The sequence below is a fragment of the Brassica napus genome, chromosome C6 (genome assembly GCF_020379485.1).
Source record: "Brassica napus cultivar Da-Ae chromosome C6, Da-Ae, whole genome shotgun sequence".
Lineage (NCBI taxonomy): Eukaryota > Viridiplantae > Streptophyta > Magnoliopsida > Brassicales > Brassicaceae > Brassica > Brassica napus.
In genome coordinates, this window is record NC_063449.1 from 28,988,631 (window position 1) to 29,010,007 (window position 21,377).

Genomic DNA, 21,377 nt, shown 5'->3' on the forward strand with positions numbered 1-21,377 from the left:
GTTAAGAAGGACTGGAGTTGGCATTCTATTGATGAGAAAGACAGAGGTTGCAAAGGCTTGGGGCCAAAAGGTGAGAGGCAGGCTTGCGGCAGAGAGAAGAGAAAGGCCAGTTTCAACAATATGGCGATGTTTTCTCTCTGAGAGACCATTGAGTTCAGGAGTATGGGGTGGTGTGGTTAGGTGACTGATTCCATGAGTGGCGAGGAATGATCTTAAGGCTAGAAACTCGCCCCCATTATCAGAGAAAAGGGTTTGTATTTTGGTTTGGAATCTGTTTTCAACAAGGGGTTTGAAAGAGATGAAGATGTCTTTGACTTGGGATTTGGCTGTTAGAGGATAGAGCCAGGTGTATCGAGTGTAATGATCAACCAAGACAAGGTAATATTTGTAGTTCTGGGAAGAAAGAATAGGTGATTGCCATACATCACTAAAAACGTATTGAAGTGGTTTGGTTGATCGGATAGTAGTCTCATGAAAAGGAAGCTTATGCGTTTTATTAAGTAGGCAATCATTGCAAGGAAAAGCACTTGAAGAGTGTTGAAAACAAGGTAATGAAAATTGAGAAACAACATTTTTGAGAATAGAAGAAGAGGGGTGGCCAAGTCGCCTATGCCATTGGGTTAGGGTAGCTTTGGTATCTGGATAGGACACATAGCTTGCAGTGGGGTTCATGGACGACCAGGGCCACTCATACAACTCATTCCTCGTGCGGCCTTGAAGCAACCGGACCCCCGTGTTGAGATCCTTCACCTGAAAATGAGCAGGAAAGAATTCCACAGAAACGCGATTAGTATTGCAAAGCCGATAAACCGAAATGAGATTTTTATGAACACTCGGAACACAGAGTATCTTGTTGAGAGCAAGCGACTTAGATGGCGTAGGAAAAAGAGTAGAACCAGTATGAGTTATAGCAAGACCTGAGCCATCAGCAATGGCAACTTCATCACCACCATTATATGGTTGATGTAACGCCAAGTTGCTCAAATCGGAGGTCAAGTGGTGAGTAGCTCCGCTATCGAGGATCCACTGGTTTGGAGTATAGGCAGTGGCCTGAGCCATGTTCGCGCGAGGTTGCCATGGAGTTGGAGACGCCTGTGATTGAGAGTAGGAGCTTCCGTGTGACGCAAGTTGCGAGCACCTGCGAGCACTATGGCCAAAGACGCCACAGAGCTGGCACTTTCCTTGATAGCCTCCATGTCCTGCAGGTTGAGTTGGCGACGGGGTGAACTGTTGCTGCTGCTGCCAAGTTTGGTTTCCACGGTAGCCACCACGTCGTGAGTTCTGGTTGCGAGTGTTGTGCGAACCAGAGGACCCTCGGTGATTGGTGTAGTTGGCAGTGACCGGTACTGGTGAGAGATCCTGCTTCGAGAGTTGAAGTTTAGTTTCATGATTGATGAGCTTTTCATGAAGCTCCGTAAGAGACGGAGGAGTATCACGTGCAGCAACTTGATCAACAATGATCTTATAGTCTTCAGGCAGACCGTCAAGCAGCTGTTCAATCTGGTCCTCATGATCGATAGCTTTCCCAAGCAAGGCAAGTTGATCATATCTTGTTGTTAGACCTTGGTAGTACTCATCAATAGACTTAGTACCTTTGGTCCAGTGTTTCAGTTGCTGTCGTAGCTGATTGATATGTCCCCGGCTGGGCTTCGCATAGGTCGAGGAAAGTGTGGTCCAGATCTCAGCCGAAGTAGTGGTCGTAGAGAGAAGAGGCTGTAGCATGGCGGTCATCGCACCAAGAAGAGCGCTGTAGATGAGACGATCTTGTCGTTTCCACAGAGTGTACCGCGGGTTGATGACGATCTCAGCAGCATCATTGGTTATCGTCTCAGGCGGAATCTCAAGAGAACCATCAATGTGGCCCGCGAGATCATATCCTTCGAGAAGAGCATGAACCTGACGGCTCCACATGAGGAAATTGGAAGCAGTAAGCTTCGTGACGTTTGTCATGTTGATGTTCAGCAGTGTGGTGGAGTTCGAAACCGTGATAGTTTCGGCAATGGATGCTGGTGAGGAGGTAGATGCAGACATCGTGGTTTGAGAAGTTAAAGAAAAACGAAAAATTTGAACAGAGAGGGATGGCGGCTTAGGTTAATTAACCTCGCTCTGATACCATAAAGAGATATAAGGCTGAATGAATCTTCTATTAGACATGTACAAAGTATTTATATAGTAGTACAAGTAGGTTAAACCGTAGAGTTATGTATTTACATATATAGATCCTTTTAGTATAAGATATTTCCTTAACAGTTCCTTCCTTCTGTCACTTACATGGCGGCGGTGATTAAAGAAGAGAATCGGATATCAAATATAGGTGAATCCGATGGAGATTCGGTTACCGGAGGAGCTTCTGGTCGGTTCGAGCTCTGCCTCCGTTTCCTTTCATCTTTTTTTTTTTTTTTCGTGAATTTGTGAATGATATAGTCTCGATTTTCTCGATTAGGTTCTCGTTGAAGGAAGCGGCTGTTCCCGTGCTGCGATTCTCAATCGGCCACCTGCTCTTAACCCGCGGTATTTTTCTCATTGGTTATCGTAGATCTGATGTTGTGACTAGAGTAGTTTTTTGTTTAGATTGATTTTGTTCAATAGGGAGTTAGGTTGCATAAGCTTTACAGGAATTGGGAAGAGGATCCTAATATCGGGTTCGTGATGATGAAGGTGACTTGTACATGACCTTGTTTTGTGTCTATCGAAACTCATTGTGTTTATAAGTTTCCTTGAAAGCTCATAACTCTTTCTCTTGAATTGTTGAAGGGGGAGTGGAAGGGCGTTTTGTGCTGGTGGCGATATTGTGTCTATCTACCACTTAAGAAAGAGAGGTACATGATTATTCCTGTATGCATTCTCTCCTGTACATAGGATCGAAGAAAGATTAGATGTCATGGGAAAGGTTTATGATTAAATCTAATACTTGTCAGTCTTTTGTGGTGCTTTTAAATATTGGTATGTGTATTGGGGGTTTAAACTTTGTTATGAGGCACAGCCTTTTTACTATTGATTAGTCTTACCTCTATGTGTATGGTATCTTATTTACTCTCTGTAGTCACAGCTATTTGCTTCACTGATTTCTCCTTGAATCAACGTAGGTAGCCCGGATGCTATCTTCTGGACTTTGTGTACGAAAGTACAAACATCACTTCACAGGTTGATGAAGAGTACATGGAAAGATTTATGTGGTGATGAGTTGGCTGCTGGAAATGGAGACTCCAATTACCAACGAATATTTGCAAAACCTGAGAAACAGTCATTTGATGCAACTCAACAACAAGGTACATTCATTTCCTACTTTCTAATGGTTCTAGCCTCAGGGTATATAATATTGCACAGAATGTCTGAAAGCATAACTAGGAAGAAGGTTTAGCTAGATGCTCGTTTAAAATGCTTTCATCAAAGACAAATAAAGGGCGGGAACCAGCAGGTACTCTTGAGTCTTTTATTTGATACTCAAGAGTACCAACCTTTTTTTTGGTCAGAGGAAGAATCAATGGTGTGATACTATTCTCTATCCTTGTATTTATGTCTGCACGCTGCTTCTTGTAGGATTGATTCATCACGGGTTGGTGTTCTCGAGAGATGGAGAGACCTTATTTGAGTTAAAATATTAACAGAAACAGGTGAATTCCCAATCAAAAGCAAATGATAAATCCTATTGATGTTCATGCTACATGTACTGCAGATCACAAGAGTACGGTATTTTAGTGGCAACCTTGTGCTGAAGCACTGTTTTCCATGTATGCTACTGGTGACACTTCGGTGTATGCTACAAGTGGAGAAGCTGAAAAACGAAGTGAAGCAACGTAATTGAGTTGCGTACAAGTTTGGAATTGGATTGTAAAGGGATCTCAGAGGTTCCTCTTGGATTTGGGCTCTTCACGGTTCATCACCGTGTTGGACATCCTGAGAATTTCGAGACTCCTGGGATTGAAGTCATTACTGGTTAGCTTTGTGGTTACATTACAGAGCTTTCTATGTCTACGTTTATGATTGTTGCTCTTTGCTCTTTCTCATATGCAGGTCCTCTTGGGCAAGGAATCGCCAATGCTGTTGGTTTACCTCTTGCTGAGAAGCATTTAGCTGCTAGGTTCAACAAACCTGATGCTGAAGTTGTCGACCACTACACGTAATATTTGGCTTCTTTAATCATTCTTGGTTTAATATCAAGCTCTAATGTTAGAAAACATTGTCTAGGTATGTGATCCTTGGAGATGGTTGTCAGAAGGAGGGTATTTTCAAACGAAGCTGCCTCTCTAGCTGGTCACTGGAGACTTGGAAAGCTCATTGCTTTCTACGGTGACAATCACATTTCCATTGATGGAGATGGAGATGGCATGTTGTTATATTTGGGTGAAGAATAGAAACACTGGGTATGTTGAGATCAGTGCTGCCATTAAGGAAGCTAAAGCTGTTACAGACAAGTCCACATTGATTAAGGTAATTAACTACAGAATGTCTTTAGCCATCAGACATATTGAATATTGATTTACTATTTTGCTTGTGTCCCAATGAGTATGCAGGTTACTACAGTTGGTTATGAATCTCCCAACAAGGCAAAACTCATGCTGTGTCCATGGAGCTGCACTTGGTGAGAAGGAAGTTTGGATGGCCTTATGAGCCATTCCACGTACCTGATGCAGTTAAAAGGTAAGTAAAAACGTAAACAAAGAGTCATCATATGTTTACTTTTGCGCTATGGAGGTTTGGTTTGATGAGATGACTCACTGTCTGCTTTGCACTTTTCTAGCCACTGGAGCCGTCATACGCCTGAAGGTAGTGAGTGCCCTTGGATCTGATGTGATCTTTTGTCTGCTGGGAGCTGTTTGAGGAGCAAACTCATAGTGTGTTTTGCCGTCTGGTGTGTATCAGCTAGGGTTGGTATTGAAGTTGGATGGGGAAAGATTGTTGGAGGTAAAGGAAAAGTCCATTGGTATTTACTTCGTTTGGGGCTACTGCACCAGCTCCATTACTCTACAAGTAGTTTGGCGGGGCTAAGTCACAACATTGTCTCATTATCTAAAAAAATAATGACATAGGTTTTTTTTGAGTTTGGAAAGAGAACGAAGTAGAAGACGATGTAAATCTCTCTCCTTTATCAAGAATACACCTCTCTCCTTTATCAAGAATACGGTGGTTTTGTAAAGTTTCAAGTAAGACTACTAATTCAGCATGACTGTTTTTGCTAAATGAGTCCACCACATTCTACATGAACTTAGTCAAGCTAAGTAACCAACATAAATGAACAAGAGTTTTCATAGAGATCATGGAAACAACATTAGTCAAACTAAATAACCAACATAAACAAGAGTTTACATAAACAAGCGAGAGAAAAAAGATACAACATCATTGTCACAGAAGTTGAGTTAAACAAGAGAGAAAAGAGATACAAAGCCCATTGTCATAGAATTTTTGAGTTGCAAAGCATGGTGGCTCATGAAGAAGTGCTCGCAGTGGTAGACTCAGGCTCACTGCACAAAAACAACAAGAAGAAATGAGAATCAAAATTCAAAGAAAAGATAGATCATTGAAATGTTAAAGTAAACTCTTGTCACTAAATACCTTAAAACTTCAATGCATTTGTAGATATCATAGGATCTTGGAACCAAATCAACCACTTCTACTTTCTCTTGTGTTCCTCTTACAAAGCCTCCATTCACACTTATCGATATCAGACACATGCACAGCTTGCTGAAGTCAGCCTCAACTTCCTCATCATCTTTATGGACCCAAATGATTGCAACTCTGCCATTCAGCTCTGCCATAAATGGCTTACTCAGACCACAAACAACCTCACTCAAACCTAAAACTCTCTTCCACGTCTGTCCATCTCCACCATCAAAACATAACAACCCCAAACCCGAGGTGAAAATGAAAATATGATCCGCAAGAACACAAGCCGAGTCCGTCATTCAAAATCGGGAACGGTCCATAACTCCCAGCATCCCACCACATGGGTGGAGATGCAGCCAGCATATACAACCTGTTCCTCACGGTAACATTGAGAGAAGAACCAAAAGCTTGTGGTGTAAAGACTGGAGGCTCCCATTTGTTTGTATACATATCGTATACCAGTAAACAGTTCCGCCCTCTAATATAGCTACGCGTGGTTCCAAAGATTAGAATCACAGGGACCTGTGTAAGAAAGTTAGTTCCTACAACGGAGTAGTAGACACGGGTTGGAGAGGAAGAAGGTACGGCGGCACAGACCACGTACATACACCCTCTGAAGTAGGTGGCGAACTGAATCGGCTGCGGAGGTAAGACTTTCAAGAACTCGTGGGTTAAGACATGTGTTCTGGAGTCTTTACTTCGTTTAACCTGACATTCTACCAAGGTTTCACCGTTCTTGAACCTGATCCAGACACTGTTGGAACCTCTACGATCTTGCACATCTCAATTTAGGACTTCGTTGACTTTATCAGAAACAAGGGAGAGGTCTTTCCACTTTGGAACTCTTCCAAGGATGAGAGGCAGCAAATCATCGGCTGGTTGATCCATGAACGGAGTGAAGAGAGCTCGTGATGCTCGGATGGACGCGTAATCTTGGGATATGTGTAAAGCTAAAAGAGTAGAAGGAGGTGGCCGCCACTAACGAAACCCCTAATTGATGGGTTTTTTTATAACACACATAACTTTTGAGGCCCATCATAGTTAGTAGATATTCAAGCCCATTGATAATATGGAAGCCCATTCATTAGTGACGATGAAGGCCTTGTGCATTCGGGTCATCCACTACCCGACTCGGGTCTCATCAGGTCTAAGTCCTTCGGATCTCAGATATTTAAACCCAATAGAGTAATTAAAATTTATCGGTTTGGGTCCTGTCGGGTTCGGATCGGTTCAAGTTTTAGATAGTTAGATTCAATAGGATAATTAAAAATTTTCGGTTCCGGTTTAGGTTTGGTTCGGATCCTGTCGGGTCCGGTCCAAAAAAAAAATATTCAAAACACACAAAAAATATCTGATATTTTACCCAAAATCTGATCCCAAAGACATGATAAATACCCAAAATTTTATCTGATTATCTGAATTATCTAAAATTTTACCTAAAACCCAAACCCACACCCGAACACCCAAATTCGAAAATTAAAAAAAAAATACACATAATACCAAAAATGTACTAAAACACTCATATATATCTAACATATACTAGAATTTTTGGATATTTCGGGTACTCCATCGGATCTGGGTCGAATCGGGTCCAAGACACGCGGGTCCTCCACAGTAAAACCCAATAGGGTAAAAATATCGATTCAGTTCCTACCCAAACCAGGATTTTTCGGATCGGTTTCGGGTTGAATCCTCGAGTCTGGGTAAAATGTCCAGTCCTAGTTGTAGCTTCTTCGTCTTTGTGTCTATCGAGACTCATTTTGTTTATAAGTGTCCTTGAAAGCTCCTAACTTATTCTCTTGACCTGTTGTTTTGTTGAAGGGGAATTGAAGGGCGTTTTGTTTCTCTCAACCATTTAAGAAAGAGAGGTATCCAAGGAAAAAAAGAAGAAAGAGAGGTATTTGAATATTCCAGTTTACATTCTCATGTTTTGATTAACGGGAAGAAGATAGATAGGATCGAAAAACCTTTTTTTTTTTAATTCATGAAGTATGAGTGGGAAAGGGTGTATGATTAAATCCAATACCTACCAGTCTTTTGTGGTGTCTTGAATCTTGGTATGTGCTAGACGCAGCCCTGTTACTACTGATTAGTCTAACATGTATGTGTATGGTATCTTATTTACTCTCTGTATTCGTTTTATTAATGTATCTAATGTATATTTATTAGTATATTACTCATCTAAATCACTAGATGTATGTTACATTATGTGCTCTATACAATAAAACTCTCTGGATCCGTCTTTGTGTATATAACACCAGATGCCAAAACTCAAAAGACGACTTCAGCTCCTTGTAGTTTGTAACATTTCTATTTGTATAAATTAGTTTTATAGTATTGTCCTTGTAGTTTGTAATATTTGCAGCATCAACCAAGGTCCTACATTTCTTAAATGGTTTGCCTTGTATGGAATATTCAAACTATATAGACATAAGCCCTCAAAATATTTTTTAAGCCCTCAAATTTGTAAAAAACAAATTTTACATTAGACATTGCCACATGGCTCCAAAATCTCAAGGCTGTAATGACTTGGTAATGAGTAATGATTATCACTATCACGTGAATGAAGCATTGGCATCAGTCTATCATACGACTCGTATGATACGAGTAATACACTTGAGCTGCATACACGTAACGTAAATGAAGCATTGGTAAATTACATGTATACAATGAAATCTAATGACTATGTTGGTAATTATTCGTATTCTGTGTTTTAGAGTGGCAATGACTTGAATCTCAGTTTAATCTTGGTTTTTATTTATTATCACCAGTGAACAAAAGAATGGGTTCGGGTAAAGTCTCTTGATGCAAGTCACACACCGACACTACAACTGATCCAACTGAGATCTGCGACTGGTGTCAGTGGGAAGGAGGAGTCGAACCGGAGCAAAGCGGTAGATCGTCTAGGAGATCGTACCGGTCGGAATATTCTTCAGGCCGCCAGATCAACAACAAGAGATTAACCAGATTACTACAAGTAGTAGTGTTCCTCCAGCAGCAGACAAGGGTAAAACCGGCGTACCTTCGGCCTCCGTGGCCTGCGGTACTCAACCCCTGAGCCCAAACCCGCCCCGCTAACTGCATAAGCCTTTGCGGGACGGCCCGCGGGTCCTGAAAGAGTTGTAGTGCTTGGACTTTGTACAGAGGCGTGTCATTGTTTTGATCTGAGATTGCCGTTGTAGTGTCCGGTGTGTGACTTGCATCAAGAGACTTTACCCGAACCCATTCTTTTGTTCATTGGTGATAGTAAATAAAAACCAAGATTAAACTGAGATTCAAGTCATTACCACTCTAAGACATAGAATACGAATAATTACCAACATAGTCATTAGATTTCATTGTATACATGTAATTTACCAATGCTTCATTTACGTTACGTGTATGCAGCTCAAGTGTATTACGTACTCGTATCATACGAGTCGTATGATAAACTGATACCAATGCTTCATTCACGTGATAGTGATAATCATTACTCATTACCAAAAGCACAAAGAAAACAGTCCTGGATACAAAAGTAATTTACCAATGCTTCATTTACGTTACGTGTATGCGAGTAATTACCAACATAGTCATTAGAACATGATTAAATGGGGAGTTCTTAGGGTGAGTTTTTTAACAGAATATAAGAAACTGTCTCTTAACTTTTAACTAAAAAAATTAAGAACATGATTAAATGGGGAGTTCTTAGGGTGAATTTTTTAACAGAATATAAGAAACTGTCTCTTAACTTTTAACTAAAAAAATTAAGAACCGGTTCTTAAATAATTTATTTAACTTTTATAGGTCGGTTCACTCACCTTCCCCATACTAACAAAAAAAAAGTGGAAGCGGCGTAGCCTAATGAATAAAGTTTAAAGGATTCTACACCTAGGTCTGGGGTTCCAACGTAGACGATTAGTTGCCCGAGCTCCAAAGTTTTTGTTAGTACCGTCACCAAAGTTAATCTCGTTTGGTGCTTGCCTGAGCCTGAATGGAAGACCGGAAGAACCGTCAGAGCAAGAATCAAAGTCACCGGAACTCCTTAGTTTCGTCGGTAGAAGTCGTGACTCCAGAGAACATGAATCCCCTTTTCTCACACTCTTTGATATTTTTTTCAGGTATGAGAACGAAATGAGGAAGTTTTGCTGGTTCTTTTTTTTCCACAATACCAAGCCAGACCCATCCCGCAATGGCCCAAAACTACAATATCTCTACCCAGATCCGCTCCGCATGGACCTTCTACAAGCCATGCCCCCGGGTCGCTGTCCAATTGCCATCCCTACTTCGGCCACTCGCATGTACAAGCTTCTCAAGGATGTCATGTGTTAGTAATGTTTTCCAAGTAACCAAAAGTTAAAGAATTAATTAGGATCTGAGATAATAATCTGGATATCTGTTTGAACATCTCATGAATATATTGGTAACGTAGCATATCAAAACATACTTAACATTTGACCATTATAAACTGCATGTATGATATAACTGCTTTGCAAAACCTGGACTCGGATTTTAAGAAGTCAAAATGTTCATGGTCTAACCGTGTGCAGTCTAAAACAAAGGCTGAATCATGTTCACACAACACATGAACTGAGTCACAAGCAAAGCAGTATCACGAACATCGATCCACATATGTTGAGAAGAAGTTAAAAGTCTTTTTGTCATTTGTCTTGTTTCTTCTTTTGAATAATAAAATATGATATGTCGTAACTAAAACATAAAGCTGCCACCTTCTTTTTCTGCCACTCGAATTCGTTCCACGTCCTTTCTCTTTACATTTCCTTTTTGCCACTAGCATGATACCGCTTGAACCTAGCTTCATAGAACACTGTCGTCTGTCGAATGGCATCACAATTTATTATTATTATTATAAGGCATACATCACATGAAAACTTTGGTTTTATTGGTACTTAATTGTATTGCTTTGGTATCCTTATATTATTACTATATATTTCCTATTTTTATTCATATTTCTAATTTGGTTTAAATTGTATAATAGTTTTATATAATTAAATATCAGAAATATAATTTAATAGTATAAATTAGAAATATGAATAGAAAATAGGAAAAATAGTAATATATATAAGGATTCCAAGTGGGAAAAGGAAAAGGGATTTCTTTATATAAAGAAAGCGTGTGTCGGTGTTGATGATAAGAAAGCAAGCAGAGCGATGACGCTGAGATGTGATTCAAAGAGACACAAGTTTTGTAAGAGGATGTCCAAGGAGGCACCGTCATGGTCGTTTTCGTCACTGCCAGACGATATCATCTTAAACGTCTTAGCACGTGTTCCGAGACGGTATCAGCCAATCCTCTCTTGCGTGTCGAAGAAGTTACGATCTCTAGTACGTTCCTCTGAGCTTCAGATAACGCGATCTCTCCGGGGAAAAGGGGATCGCTTCTACGTCGGCTTTAAAAAAGCGTATTCGTGTTCTTCTTACGTAACCTGGGATTCGTATCATTGGTTCACTTTCACTGAGAGTCATCATCGTTTGGCCTCGATCCCGTTCCCTTCTTCTCCGCTCAAGCCTTACTCTACAACTCCTATTATGGTGGGTACTGATATCTACATTGTGGGCGGCTCGAGAAACATGTGGATCCTGGACACTCGGTCTGGAAAGTTGCGTCGGGGTCCAAAGTCGCCTGTGTTCAGAGATAGAGCAGCCGTGGGACTAGTTAACGACAAGATTTACATTTTTGGAGGAACTTGTCCAAAAAGTTATTACGAGGATATTCAAGCGCAAGCGTTTGACCTAAACACCCAAACTTGGCAACTCGCGCCAAACCCTAGCGTGAAAGTGAATAGTATAAATAATTCTGTGGTAACCCCGGCACTAGGCAGAAAAATATATGTGATGAGTGGTAAGAACGTCATAGTTTATGACACTAGAGATGGTACATGTGACGAAATTATAAGAGCTGAGGACTTCAACAGTCAAACTATCTGTGTGGTAGACAACGTGCTATACATGCATTACCATGATGTTGGGTTAATGTGGTATGAATCTAAGGCTAAAGAATGGAGAGTGGTTCATGGTCTGAAGTTCAAGGGTTATTTCTCTAATATCAAAATGGCTGAATACAATGGAAAGTTGGCGTTTTTGTGGCATAGTGTGAACAATGGAGAGGTTTGGTGCTCAATGATCGCCTTGTATGGGAGTAGTAATGTAGCCATTCGAGGGCTTGTCGAGTGGTCTGACCGTCTACTTTCCGACGTCCCTTTTAGCTACTACGTGAAAGATTTTATGGTTTGTACGGATTATTATAAGTAGGGATCTCTTATCTCTTTTTTTTTTCCTTAGTGCTTTTAGAGGTTTTGTGTTCCTGTAGTGAATACTTGTTTCATAACTGAGTTTGTTTTGTTATTAGCATTTTTTTGTTGCTAAAAAAAAATGTAAATTGAAAATAAAGGTTGTTTTGACCAAAAAAAGAAAAGGAATAAAGGTTTAAGTTTACAAAGAGCGATTAACAAAATGTAGAGCTTATGGAATTGGTTCCATGGCAAAAGAAATTAAAAATGTATGAAAGCAAAGACAGTCGAAAATTTATATGTTCATCTTGGTAGCGAACATGAGTAGAAGAATCGATACAATCTTGACCTATCTGAAGGAGAGGTCGAGCTGATACTGGTATATCAAGAGAGACACAAAGAGTCAAAGACAGAGTGTAACAACGACTAACTTCGCGAGCAAGAAGTTGATTCAGCACAAGTATATCAGAATCCATCCATCCTCCATGCTAGAACGACAAGTTTGTTTGCTGACAAAGATTTGGTTGAACCAGTTGAGTACGTTCTTCTGGTCGGACTAATCGGTCTAATTTTGGGATACATTATGAAGAGCACATAACCACCTGAGTTCTTCGTGCCACATACCGTCAGGAAAGAAGAACTTATTTTGGGAAACAGACTTTTTCTTTTCGTTGTATCTGACAGCTTCGCCTGAAAGGTGTCTCTTAGATGATTTGTAGTGAAAATGTCAATAACTCATTTTGCTTTGTTTTTATTTAAACTTATATGAAGGGTATAAATATTTATAAAATAAATATACTATAATAATTGATTGTTATTTATTTTTAATTTTAAATTAATTTATAATTTGTATGCATAATTTATATTAATAATATTATATTACTTTAATTAGACATATGATTTTAGATATGTTATATCTAGGGTTTTGTTGTTTTTATAGTCGATTTAATTATCATTTGGGTATATTAAATTCCATCAACTATAATATTTTTTATTTTAAATATATTAAAATTATGATTAATTTTCTTATTTGCATTTACATTGGTTCTTGTCTTAGATATGTAAATATATCTGAGGAAGATTATGTATAACTTAAGATATATTGTGGTTAGAATGAAATATAAAATAAAATAAAGTGTCTGATTCTAAATTAAGTAAACTAATATAACGATAATATTATACAATCTCATGCATATATATAAATTTTACAAAAGAACTAAATTATAACAGTTGGTTAATATTTTATTTTCATTTGTTAATATGTTTTGAGTCATCATATAATTTACATTTATAAAATAAATTATTATTATAAAATATATATTCGTATTGTAGTTAAATCTATGATTTTATATATAAGTTGGATTAGTCGAGTCACTCATGTTGTGAGTATATTGAGTTACATATATTCTTTCAAATTCAAACTGAAGTATAATTATTTTTATATAATTAAGTAAAATCAAATTAATTTTATTTATCCTTTAAATGTGCATGTAGTTTCATTGTATTTATCAAATTATATGTTGGTTTTAAAAAAATAAAATATCAGAAAATAAAGCGATGATCAATATAAAGGTACATACATAAGTAACTGATACATTTTCGAAGACATGAACACATATCAATATTTACAATAATTAAAATATTTTATAAATTCTAAATAATTTTATGCCTTAGATTTATTAAAATGGTAAACTGAGATTCATTTTAAATAATCTTAAAACTGATAATTCAGATTTGTTCTGGTATTTTAATTATAGTCATATTAAGTTTCACAAACATAAAAACATAAAATTTAAAAGACAATTTAATATTATGAAAACAAATAATTTTTAATAATGATTAAATATAATATATCTACCTCGTTAAAATATATAGTGTTATGGTATTTTAAAATATTTTGTAATTATTTGATCAAAAGATATTTATTGTTAATTCTTTTTATTTTTTTATATCTCTTAAAAATAAACAGTTTAAAAAAATTGGGTGATTGTATTTAAAAATCATATTATATAAGTAAACTATAATTTTTTTTTTTTTTTACTGTAATTAAAAGATATTATAGTCAACTAAATATATGAAAAATAAATAAAATATTTCAATAATACTAATTATAAACTATTTTTAGTCAATTAAACGTATAACGGCATGTATGATATAACTGCTTTGCAAAACCTGGACTAGGATATTAAGAAGTCAAATGTTCATGGTCTAACCGTGTGCAGTCTAAAACAAAGGCTGAATCATGTTCACACAACGCATGAACTGAGTCACAAGCAAAGCAGTATCACGAACATCGATCCACATATGTTGAGAAGAAGTTAAAATGCTTTTTGTCATTTTTCTTGTTTCTTCTATTGAATAATAAAATATGATATGTCGTATTAACTAAAACATAAAGCTGCCACCTTCTTTTTCTGCCACTCGAATTCGTTCCACGTCCTTTCTCTTTACGTTTCCTTTTTGCTACTAGCATGATTCCGCTTGAACCTTGCTTGAACAAGCGATAGAACATGTGACTGTCTGTCGAATGGCATCACAATTTATTATTATTATTATTATAAGGCATACATCACATGAAAACTTTGGTTTTATTGGTACTTAAATTTGTATTGCTTTGGTATCCTTATATTATTACTATATATTTCCTAATTTTTTTTATTTCCCACTTGGAATCCTTATATTATTACGATATATTTCCTATTTTTATTCATATTTCTAATTTGATTTAAATTGTATAATAGTTTATATAATTAATATATATATATATAATGAGTTTACATAATTTTTTAAAAAATATCTTAAACAGGGAGATTTTAGAAACACCCTATCTACCTTTTTTTTAATTTGGAAACAGCCTTATGTTTTAACTTTTTTTAAAAATATCTTATTTTTATGTTAAAATTAATATTCTAAAAAAAATATTTGATATTAAGTGTTACAATTTGTTGATAAATATACGCCTATAAGTAGTCCTATCGAACAGTAAAATATACACAAAGCAATCTAAATTTAAGCTTCGCTGATGCTGATCCGCGTGTACGAATGAATTGCAGAAAATTTATTTGGTATTCCGACTTTTGGGACCTTTAGATTTAATAGGTCAGCTCACTCACATTCTCCATACTAACAAAAAAAAGAGTGGAATCATCGTAGCCTAACGATTAAGGTTTAAAATCTTCTACATCCAAGTATGGGGTTCGAATCCCATACTATACAATTTCTGTCAGATTACAGGAGTAGATTTTCATAGGACAGCTCCTTAAAACATGTAGTATTGTCGGTTGACGAATCGTCTATGTAGTATTTCTCATAATTGTAATATCATAATAAATCAGCGTTAAAAAAAGAACGCATTTACGTCCAAACATTCAAAATATAAACCTAACACACCTTTCCCATGCAACTTACACAGACTTAGGTGTTGTTCGTTTACTCACCCAGGTGATCCATGTGGGTAAAGATACAAATCAATGTTCGTTTTGTATATTATAATGCTACATCGAGATGAATCACCTAGCTGAATTTTTAAAAACTCATCTCAAATTCTTACTCAAATGAGGGTGAGTCTTGATGGTGCATCTGGATGCATATGCATCTAGTTCAGTCCAAAATAATAAATGACAAAAATAACCTTTTAAGTAAAAATATTATTTTAAGACCAAAAATTCTATTTTTTCCGAAAAATGCATTGTCTCGCCAAAACCGAAAAATGCATTTTCCTGCCAAAACTGAAAACACATTTTCCGCCAAAACAGCTAAAATGTGTTTTTTCCGCGAAAAAAAAGAAAAAACGCACATTTCCATGCATTTTCGGCCAAACCAGTAAAACAGTACTTTTCGGCCAAAACGGTAGAAACGTATTTTTCCGTCAAAACCGAAAAATACACTTTCCCGTCAAAACCGAAAAATACACTTTCCCGCCAAAACAGGAAAAACGTATTTTCCCGCCAAAATCGTAAAAATGCATTTTCCTTCAAAACCGGAAAAACGCATTTTTCCGCCAAAATAGGAAAAACACATTTTCCCGCCAAAACCATAAAACGCATTTTCCTCTCAAAACCGCAAAAAAAAAAACATTTTTCCGCCAAAACGAATTTTCCCGCCAAAACTGGAAAAAGTAATTTCCCGCCAAAACCACAAAAATGCATTTTCCCGCCAAAACCGCAAAAATAAATTTTTCCGCCAAAAACACATTTTTTCCGTCAAAACACATGTTTCGGCAAAAACTGCCAAAAATGCAAAATGCACTTTTCCCGTCCAAAACGCAAAATGCACATTTTTCGCCAATCGCGAAAAAATCTTTTCCCGTCACACCCGTAAAAACACACTTTTTCGTTAAAAACACATTTTCTGCCAAAGCCGCAAAAAGTATTTCTTGCCAAAACCCCAAAATCACACTTTTCCTTCCAAAACCGCAAAACCGCATTTTCAGCCAAACCCGCAAAAATGCACTTTTACGTCAAAAACACATTTTTCCTTGAAACCTACAAAAATATTTTCCGCCAAAACCATAAAAATGCTATTTTTCCGCCAAAACATAAAAAAAATACATGATTTTAGTCATTAACAAGTCACTTGGATGCAGATGCAAGTTAAAAGATGAAAATCAAACGAATATAGTTGCATTCAGATAATTCATCTAGATGCATAGATGAAATGAAGAAACGAACAACACCCAAATAGAGCATCCGGATAAAACATCTAGATAGAGCATCTGGATTTATCTTCCAAATGTACAAACGAAAATGCCTTATTTTAAAAACATTTCTCATATCATGGTTCGTGTCTTCAGACATACACACTTCATGCACTTGGTTCTATATAAGTAAGATATACAGACATATCTAACCAAAGTCATAACAAAAATCGCAACTAACTTAAGAGCAAACACTTTTGCCTTGTCTTCTTCTTGGAGAATCCAAACTACTTAAAACAGTTTCGTGTAGCAAAAGCAAATGAGTGTGTTTTAAGTTCGTTAATTATTACTCTGGAAGTTTTTTTAAAGTCTGTTTAGTTAATTTGGCTCGTATTGTAGCAGCTGATGATGATGATTGATGATACGCCGCAGTTTCACTCCATCTCTTCCGTTTCCGATTCCACTTTAGGTCAACTTCTGAAGTTGTCGACCACTACACGTAAAGTTTGGCTTCTGTACCATTCTTGGCTTTATTTCAAGCTCTTGATGTTAATAACATTGTCTGATTTGTTTAGGTATGTGATCCTTGGAGATGGTTGTCAGATGGAAGGTATTTCAAATGAAGCTGCCTCTCTAGGTCTGTTAAATATTGATTTACCTTTTTGCTTGTGTCCCAGGTTACTACTACAATTGGTTATGGATCCCCCAACAAGACGAACTCATACAGTGTCCATGGAGCTTCACTTGGTGAGAAGGAGGTTGAGGCTACCAGAAACAACCTTGGATGGCTGATAGACTTTAGATATTGTAAAACTAAAGACTATGAACTCTCACGCGACCAGTGATAGACTTTAGATATTGTAAAACTAAAGACTATGAACTTCTCTTTCGATTATCAATGTAAAGAGTTACAGCTTTGTAGTACGATACTGGTTCACTCTCATAGCGAGTTCACCATTCTCGTCAGTCTCATAGCGACTGTTAGCTCAAGACTCATATCGTCTGTGAGTTTACAACATACAAAGCATAAGACTCCAAAACGCATATACAATAGCTATTTATATCATCTCCATCTGTAACTGCAAAAACTCTCTCTGAAATAGAAGTTTCACCACTTCCTTGTTATTCACTTCACTTCATAACTCCTCAACTCTCTTCTTCACTTGACTCCAACGGTTCTTTACCTCCTTTCTTACGAATGTAAACCTTCCTGAACCTATCAATACTTCCCCCAACAAAATCCAGCTTGCCCTCAAGCTGGTAAGATGGAAAACAAGCGTGAAATTCCTGATACAACATCTAAGAATTCTCCAATGAAGATCTGTTCTTCCACTTCACCAAGAGTTCCAAATCCCCCTTCGAATTATAGCACTTGTCCAACACATCCTCTGGCTCCTCCACATCATCTTTAACAGTAAGGCACCCAGGTGGGAGTTCCTCACACTGAATATGTTGTCCCACCGCTAGCTTCAATTGAGAAACATGAAAGACCGCATGAATCCAAGCCTCTGGAGGAAGCTGAAGCTTGTAGGCAACCCTTCCCACCCGTTCAATGATCTTATAAGGACCATAAAACTTAGCAGCCAGCTTTTGACTGAAACTTCTAGCAGCCGTCTTCTGTCGGTAAGGCTGCAACTTCAGATAGACCATGTCTCCGATAACAAAATCCACCTCGCGACTAGATTTATCAGCCTGAGTTTTCATAATGTCTTGAGCCCTCAACAGATTCTCTTTCAAGGCTTCCAACGCATCATCCCTCTCCCTCAAAGCTCTTTCCAACTCAAAATTCGTCGTAGATCCTGGTTCAAACCGTAACAAAGATGGGGGATCTCTGCCAAATAGGACTTTGAATGGAGTTGTTTGAAGAGATTTGTGATATGTCAGTGTTATACCATAACTGAGCCCACGCCAAGTAAGTATGCCACGAGCGAGGGTGAGACGAAGAGAAACAGCGTAAATATGTTTCTAAACAACGATTCAAAACTTCAGATTGACCGCCGTTTGAGGATGAAAAGCGGTGCTATACTTCAATGTAGTTACTGACAAGCGAAATACCTCAGTCCAGAAGGAACTCAAGAAGATTATGTCGCTGTCAGATACAATACTCTTCGGAAAACCATGTAGTTTGACCACCTCATTCACAAACTTCTTAGCGACATCCAAAGCAGTAAACGGGTGTTTGAAACAGAGAAAGTGAGCAAATTTACTCAAGCTATCTATCACCACCAATATCACGTTGAAGCCATTCGAAGTCGGTAAGCCCTCAATAAAGTCCATGTTGATATCTTCCCATACGCTCTCCGGGATTGGCAACGGTTGTAGCAGACCTGCTGGAGACAAGGTTGAGTGTTTGTATGTCTGACATACTGCACAAGAAGCCACATATTGTTGAATCTGCTTATACATTCCCTTCCAAAAAAATGAACATTGAACTCTCTTCGCTGTTTTCAGAACTCCCGAATGACCTCCCATCTTACTGTCATGAGCTTCTTGTAGGATCAAAGGTAGAAAACGCAAAGATTTTGGAATCACCAGACTTTTCTTGGACCATAACTTCCCGTCAATCACTTGATACTTCTTAGAACTCAACTCTCCCGCTTGCAACTGCACAATAATGTTTTGGATACATGTATCTTCCTTAATCTCGTGAAATAGATCTTCCATTGTAAAGTTGTAGGTACTTTCAAAGCCAAACAGAGAGATGATATTGACATTGATTGAGATAATCCATCAGCTGCTTTATTCTCAGGACCTGGCTTGTAAAAGATGTCAAAGTCGAAGCCAAGTATCTTAGTCAACCACTTCTGAACCACTTCTGGTACTCCAAATTTACTTCCTTCTGCTCCAATAAGAACTTTAAACTTCGTTGATCCGTATGGACATGAAATTTGCGACCCAGTAGATAATGCTTCCATTTTCTAATGGCCATGACGATAGCCATTAATTCTCGTTCATACGCCGGCTTCATTTGTTCCCTTGGCGTTAACGCATGGCTAAAAAACGCGATAGGTCTTTTGTTCTGCATCAACACTGCGCCCAAGTCAAACCCAGATGCATAAAATTCCATGACAAACACCTGATCGAAGTCCGGTAGAGCTAGAACCGGTGCCTGAACCATTGCAGATTTCAACTGATCAAACGCCTGTTGTGTCTCCTGAGACCATTCAAACTGATCTTTCTTCAGTAACCACGTGAGCGGTCGAGCTATACTGCCATAAGCCTTGACAAAACGTCTGTAATAACCCGTTAGACCCAAGAACCCCCGTAGTTGTTTGACTGTCTTTGGAGTTGGCCACGCAGTCATTGCCTCTGTTTTCATGGAATCTGTAGCTACTCCTTCTAAAGAAATGATGTGTCCTAAGTACTCCACAGATTTCACTCCAAAGGTACATTTCTTCATATTGGCATACAGCTTCTGTTCACGTAACACTTGCAATACCAACCTCAAGTGTTCCTCGTGCTCTTCTTTGTTCGCACTGTATATCAAGATATCATTGAAAAATATCAGTACGAACCGGGAAAGGAATGGTTTGAAAACCTGATTCATCAATGCCTGGAACGTAGCTGGCGCGTTAGTCAAGCCAAAAGGCATGACTAGAAACTTATAGTGACCTTTTACTGTTCTGAAAGTTGTCTTCGGAATGTCTGCCTTGACCATTCTAATCTGGTGATAACCAGAACGTAGATCCTACTTTGTGAACACTGAAGCACCATGAAGTTCGTCTAAGAGCTGATCGATAACAGGAATAGGGTATTTATCCAACACTGTAGCTCTGTTTAATGCACGATAATTGACACAGAAACACAGTGACCCGTCCTTCTTCTTCACCAGTAATACTGGACTCGAGAAAAGGCTGGTACTAGGTTGTATGATTCCTGTGGAGAGCATTTCAGTCACCATCTGTTCCATCGCTACCTTGCTTGCGTGAGGATATTGAAATGGGCGAACAGATACTGCAGAAACTCCTTGCTTTAATGTGATTGCGTGTTCTTTTCCTCAAAATGGAGGTAAAGTAGTATGAGCAGAAAACACATCTGAATATTCTTGGAGTAGCAGTGGGAATTTTGGTGATGATTCTGGTTTCGAAGATGTAGCACTAGATGTAGCAAGAAGCGCTACCCATCCTGTCTTACTACATGTAGAGACTGGCAACAACGACTTGAATGAGAACTTGGTGCAGTGCAGGTCTTTCTCACCCCGCAAAGTCACCTTATTCCCATTGTAGACAAACGAAAGGACCTGCTCCCTCCAGTCCACTTCGAAAATGCCTAACATTTCAAGCCATTGGATGCCGAGTATCACATCCACGTTTCCCAGTTCTAAAGAGATGAAGTCACTTGTGAAGTTGGTCTTGTTTATTTGAAAAGCGACTGCTTGGCAAATTCCCAAAGCGTTAACAGTCATACCATTTCCCAACAACACGTCCAAGCTACTGTCAGCATAAACTTTCAGCCGTAGCTTGTCCACAACTTCAGGAGAAATGAAGTTGTGAGATGCTCCGCTATCGAGCATGACTATCACCTCCTTGTCTTGTATATATCCCCTCAACTTAGTTGTCTTTGGGGAGTTAATGCCCATGTAAGAGTTGAGTGATAATGTACGGAGTACTTGTTGTTGTTGATCGACAAAGAACTCCTCCTCTCTCTGTGAATCAACAACCTCAAGTTCCAAACCGTTGATCACCGTGAGGACTCTTAGTTGTCTATTGGGGCAGACTTCTTTATGGGCTGGAGACCATGGCGCCTTACAATGGAAACAAATCTTGTCTTTACGCATGCGGTCAAGTTCCACGTCAGAGTATTGTAGTCTTGAACGTACTGAATTCTTCTGTGGATTAGCATTTTCTTTGTTTGCCGTTGAATCCAACTTAAGAGTATCACCGCTCTGTTTTGCTGGAAAGTTCGAAGAAC

General features: G+C 38.2%; 3 protein-coding genes across 3 annotated transcripts; 2 read left to right on the top strand and 1 right to left on the bottom strand.

Moving 5' to 3' along the window:
• The first annotated feature begins 2,271 nt into the window (after positions 1–2,271).
• LOC106454221 lies at positions 2,272–4,124 on the top strand. The gene is made up of 6 exons (XM_048759810.1): positions 2,272–2,334; positions 2,444–2,511; positions 2,755–2,819; positions 3,087–3,269; positions 3,838–3,936; positions 4,015–4,124. The coding sequence occupies exons 1-6, from the start codon at positions 2,272–2,274 to the stop codon at positions 4,122–4,124; spliced, it is 588 nt and encodes a 195-aa protein (XP_048615767.1).
• A 1,105-nt stretch (positions 4,125–5,229) lies between these two features.
• On the bottom strand, positions 5,230–6,589 carry LOC111203308. Its single transcript, XM_022696942.2, has 2 exons — positions 5,554–6,589; positions 5,230–5,462 (listed from the first exon to the last, which is right to left on the bottom strand). Exons 1-2 carry the CDS (start codon positions 5,901–5,903, stop codon positions 5,426–5,428), a joined length of 387 nt encoding a protein of 128 aa, XP_022552663.1. The 5' UTR covers positions 5,904–6,589; the 3' UTR covers positions 5,230–5,425.
• Positions 6,590–9,275: 2,686 nt separating this feature from the next.
• LOC111212858 (putative F-box/kelch-repeat protein At4g02310) lies at positions 9,276–12,848 on the top strand. Its single transcript, XM_022714471.2, has one exon. It carries the CDS (start codon positions 10,752–10,754, stop codon positions 11,850–11,852), a length of 1,101 nt encoding a protein of 366 aa, XP_022570192.1. The 5' UTR covers positions 9,276–10,751; the 3' UTR covers positions 11,853–12,848.
• Positions 12,849–21,377: the final 8,529 nt, after the last annotated feature.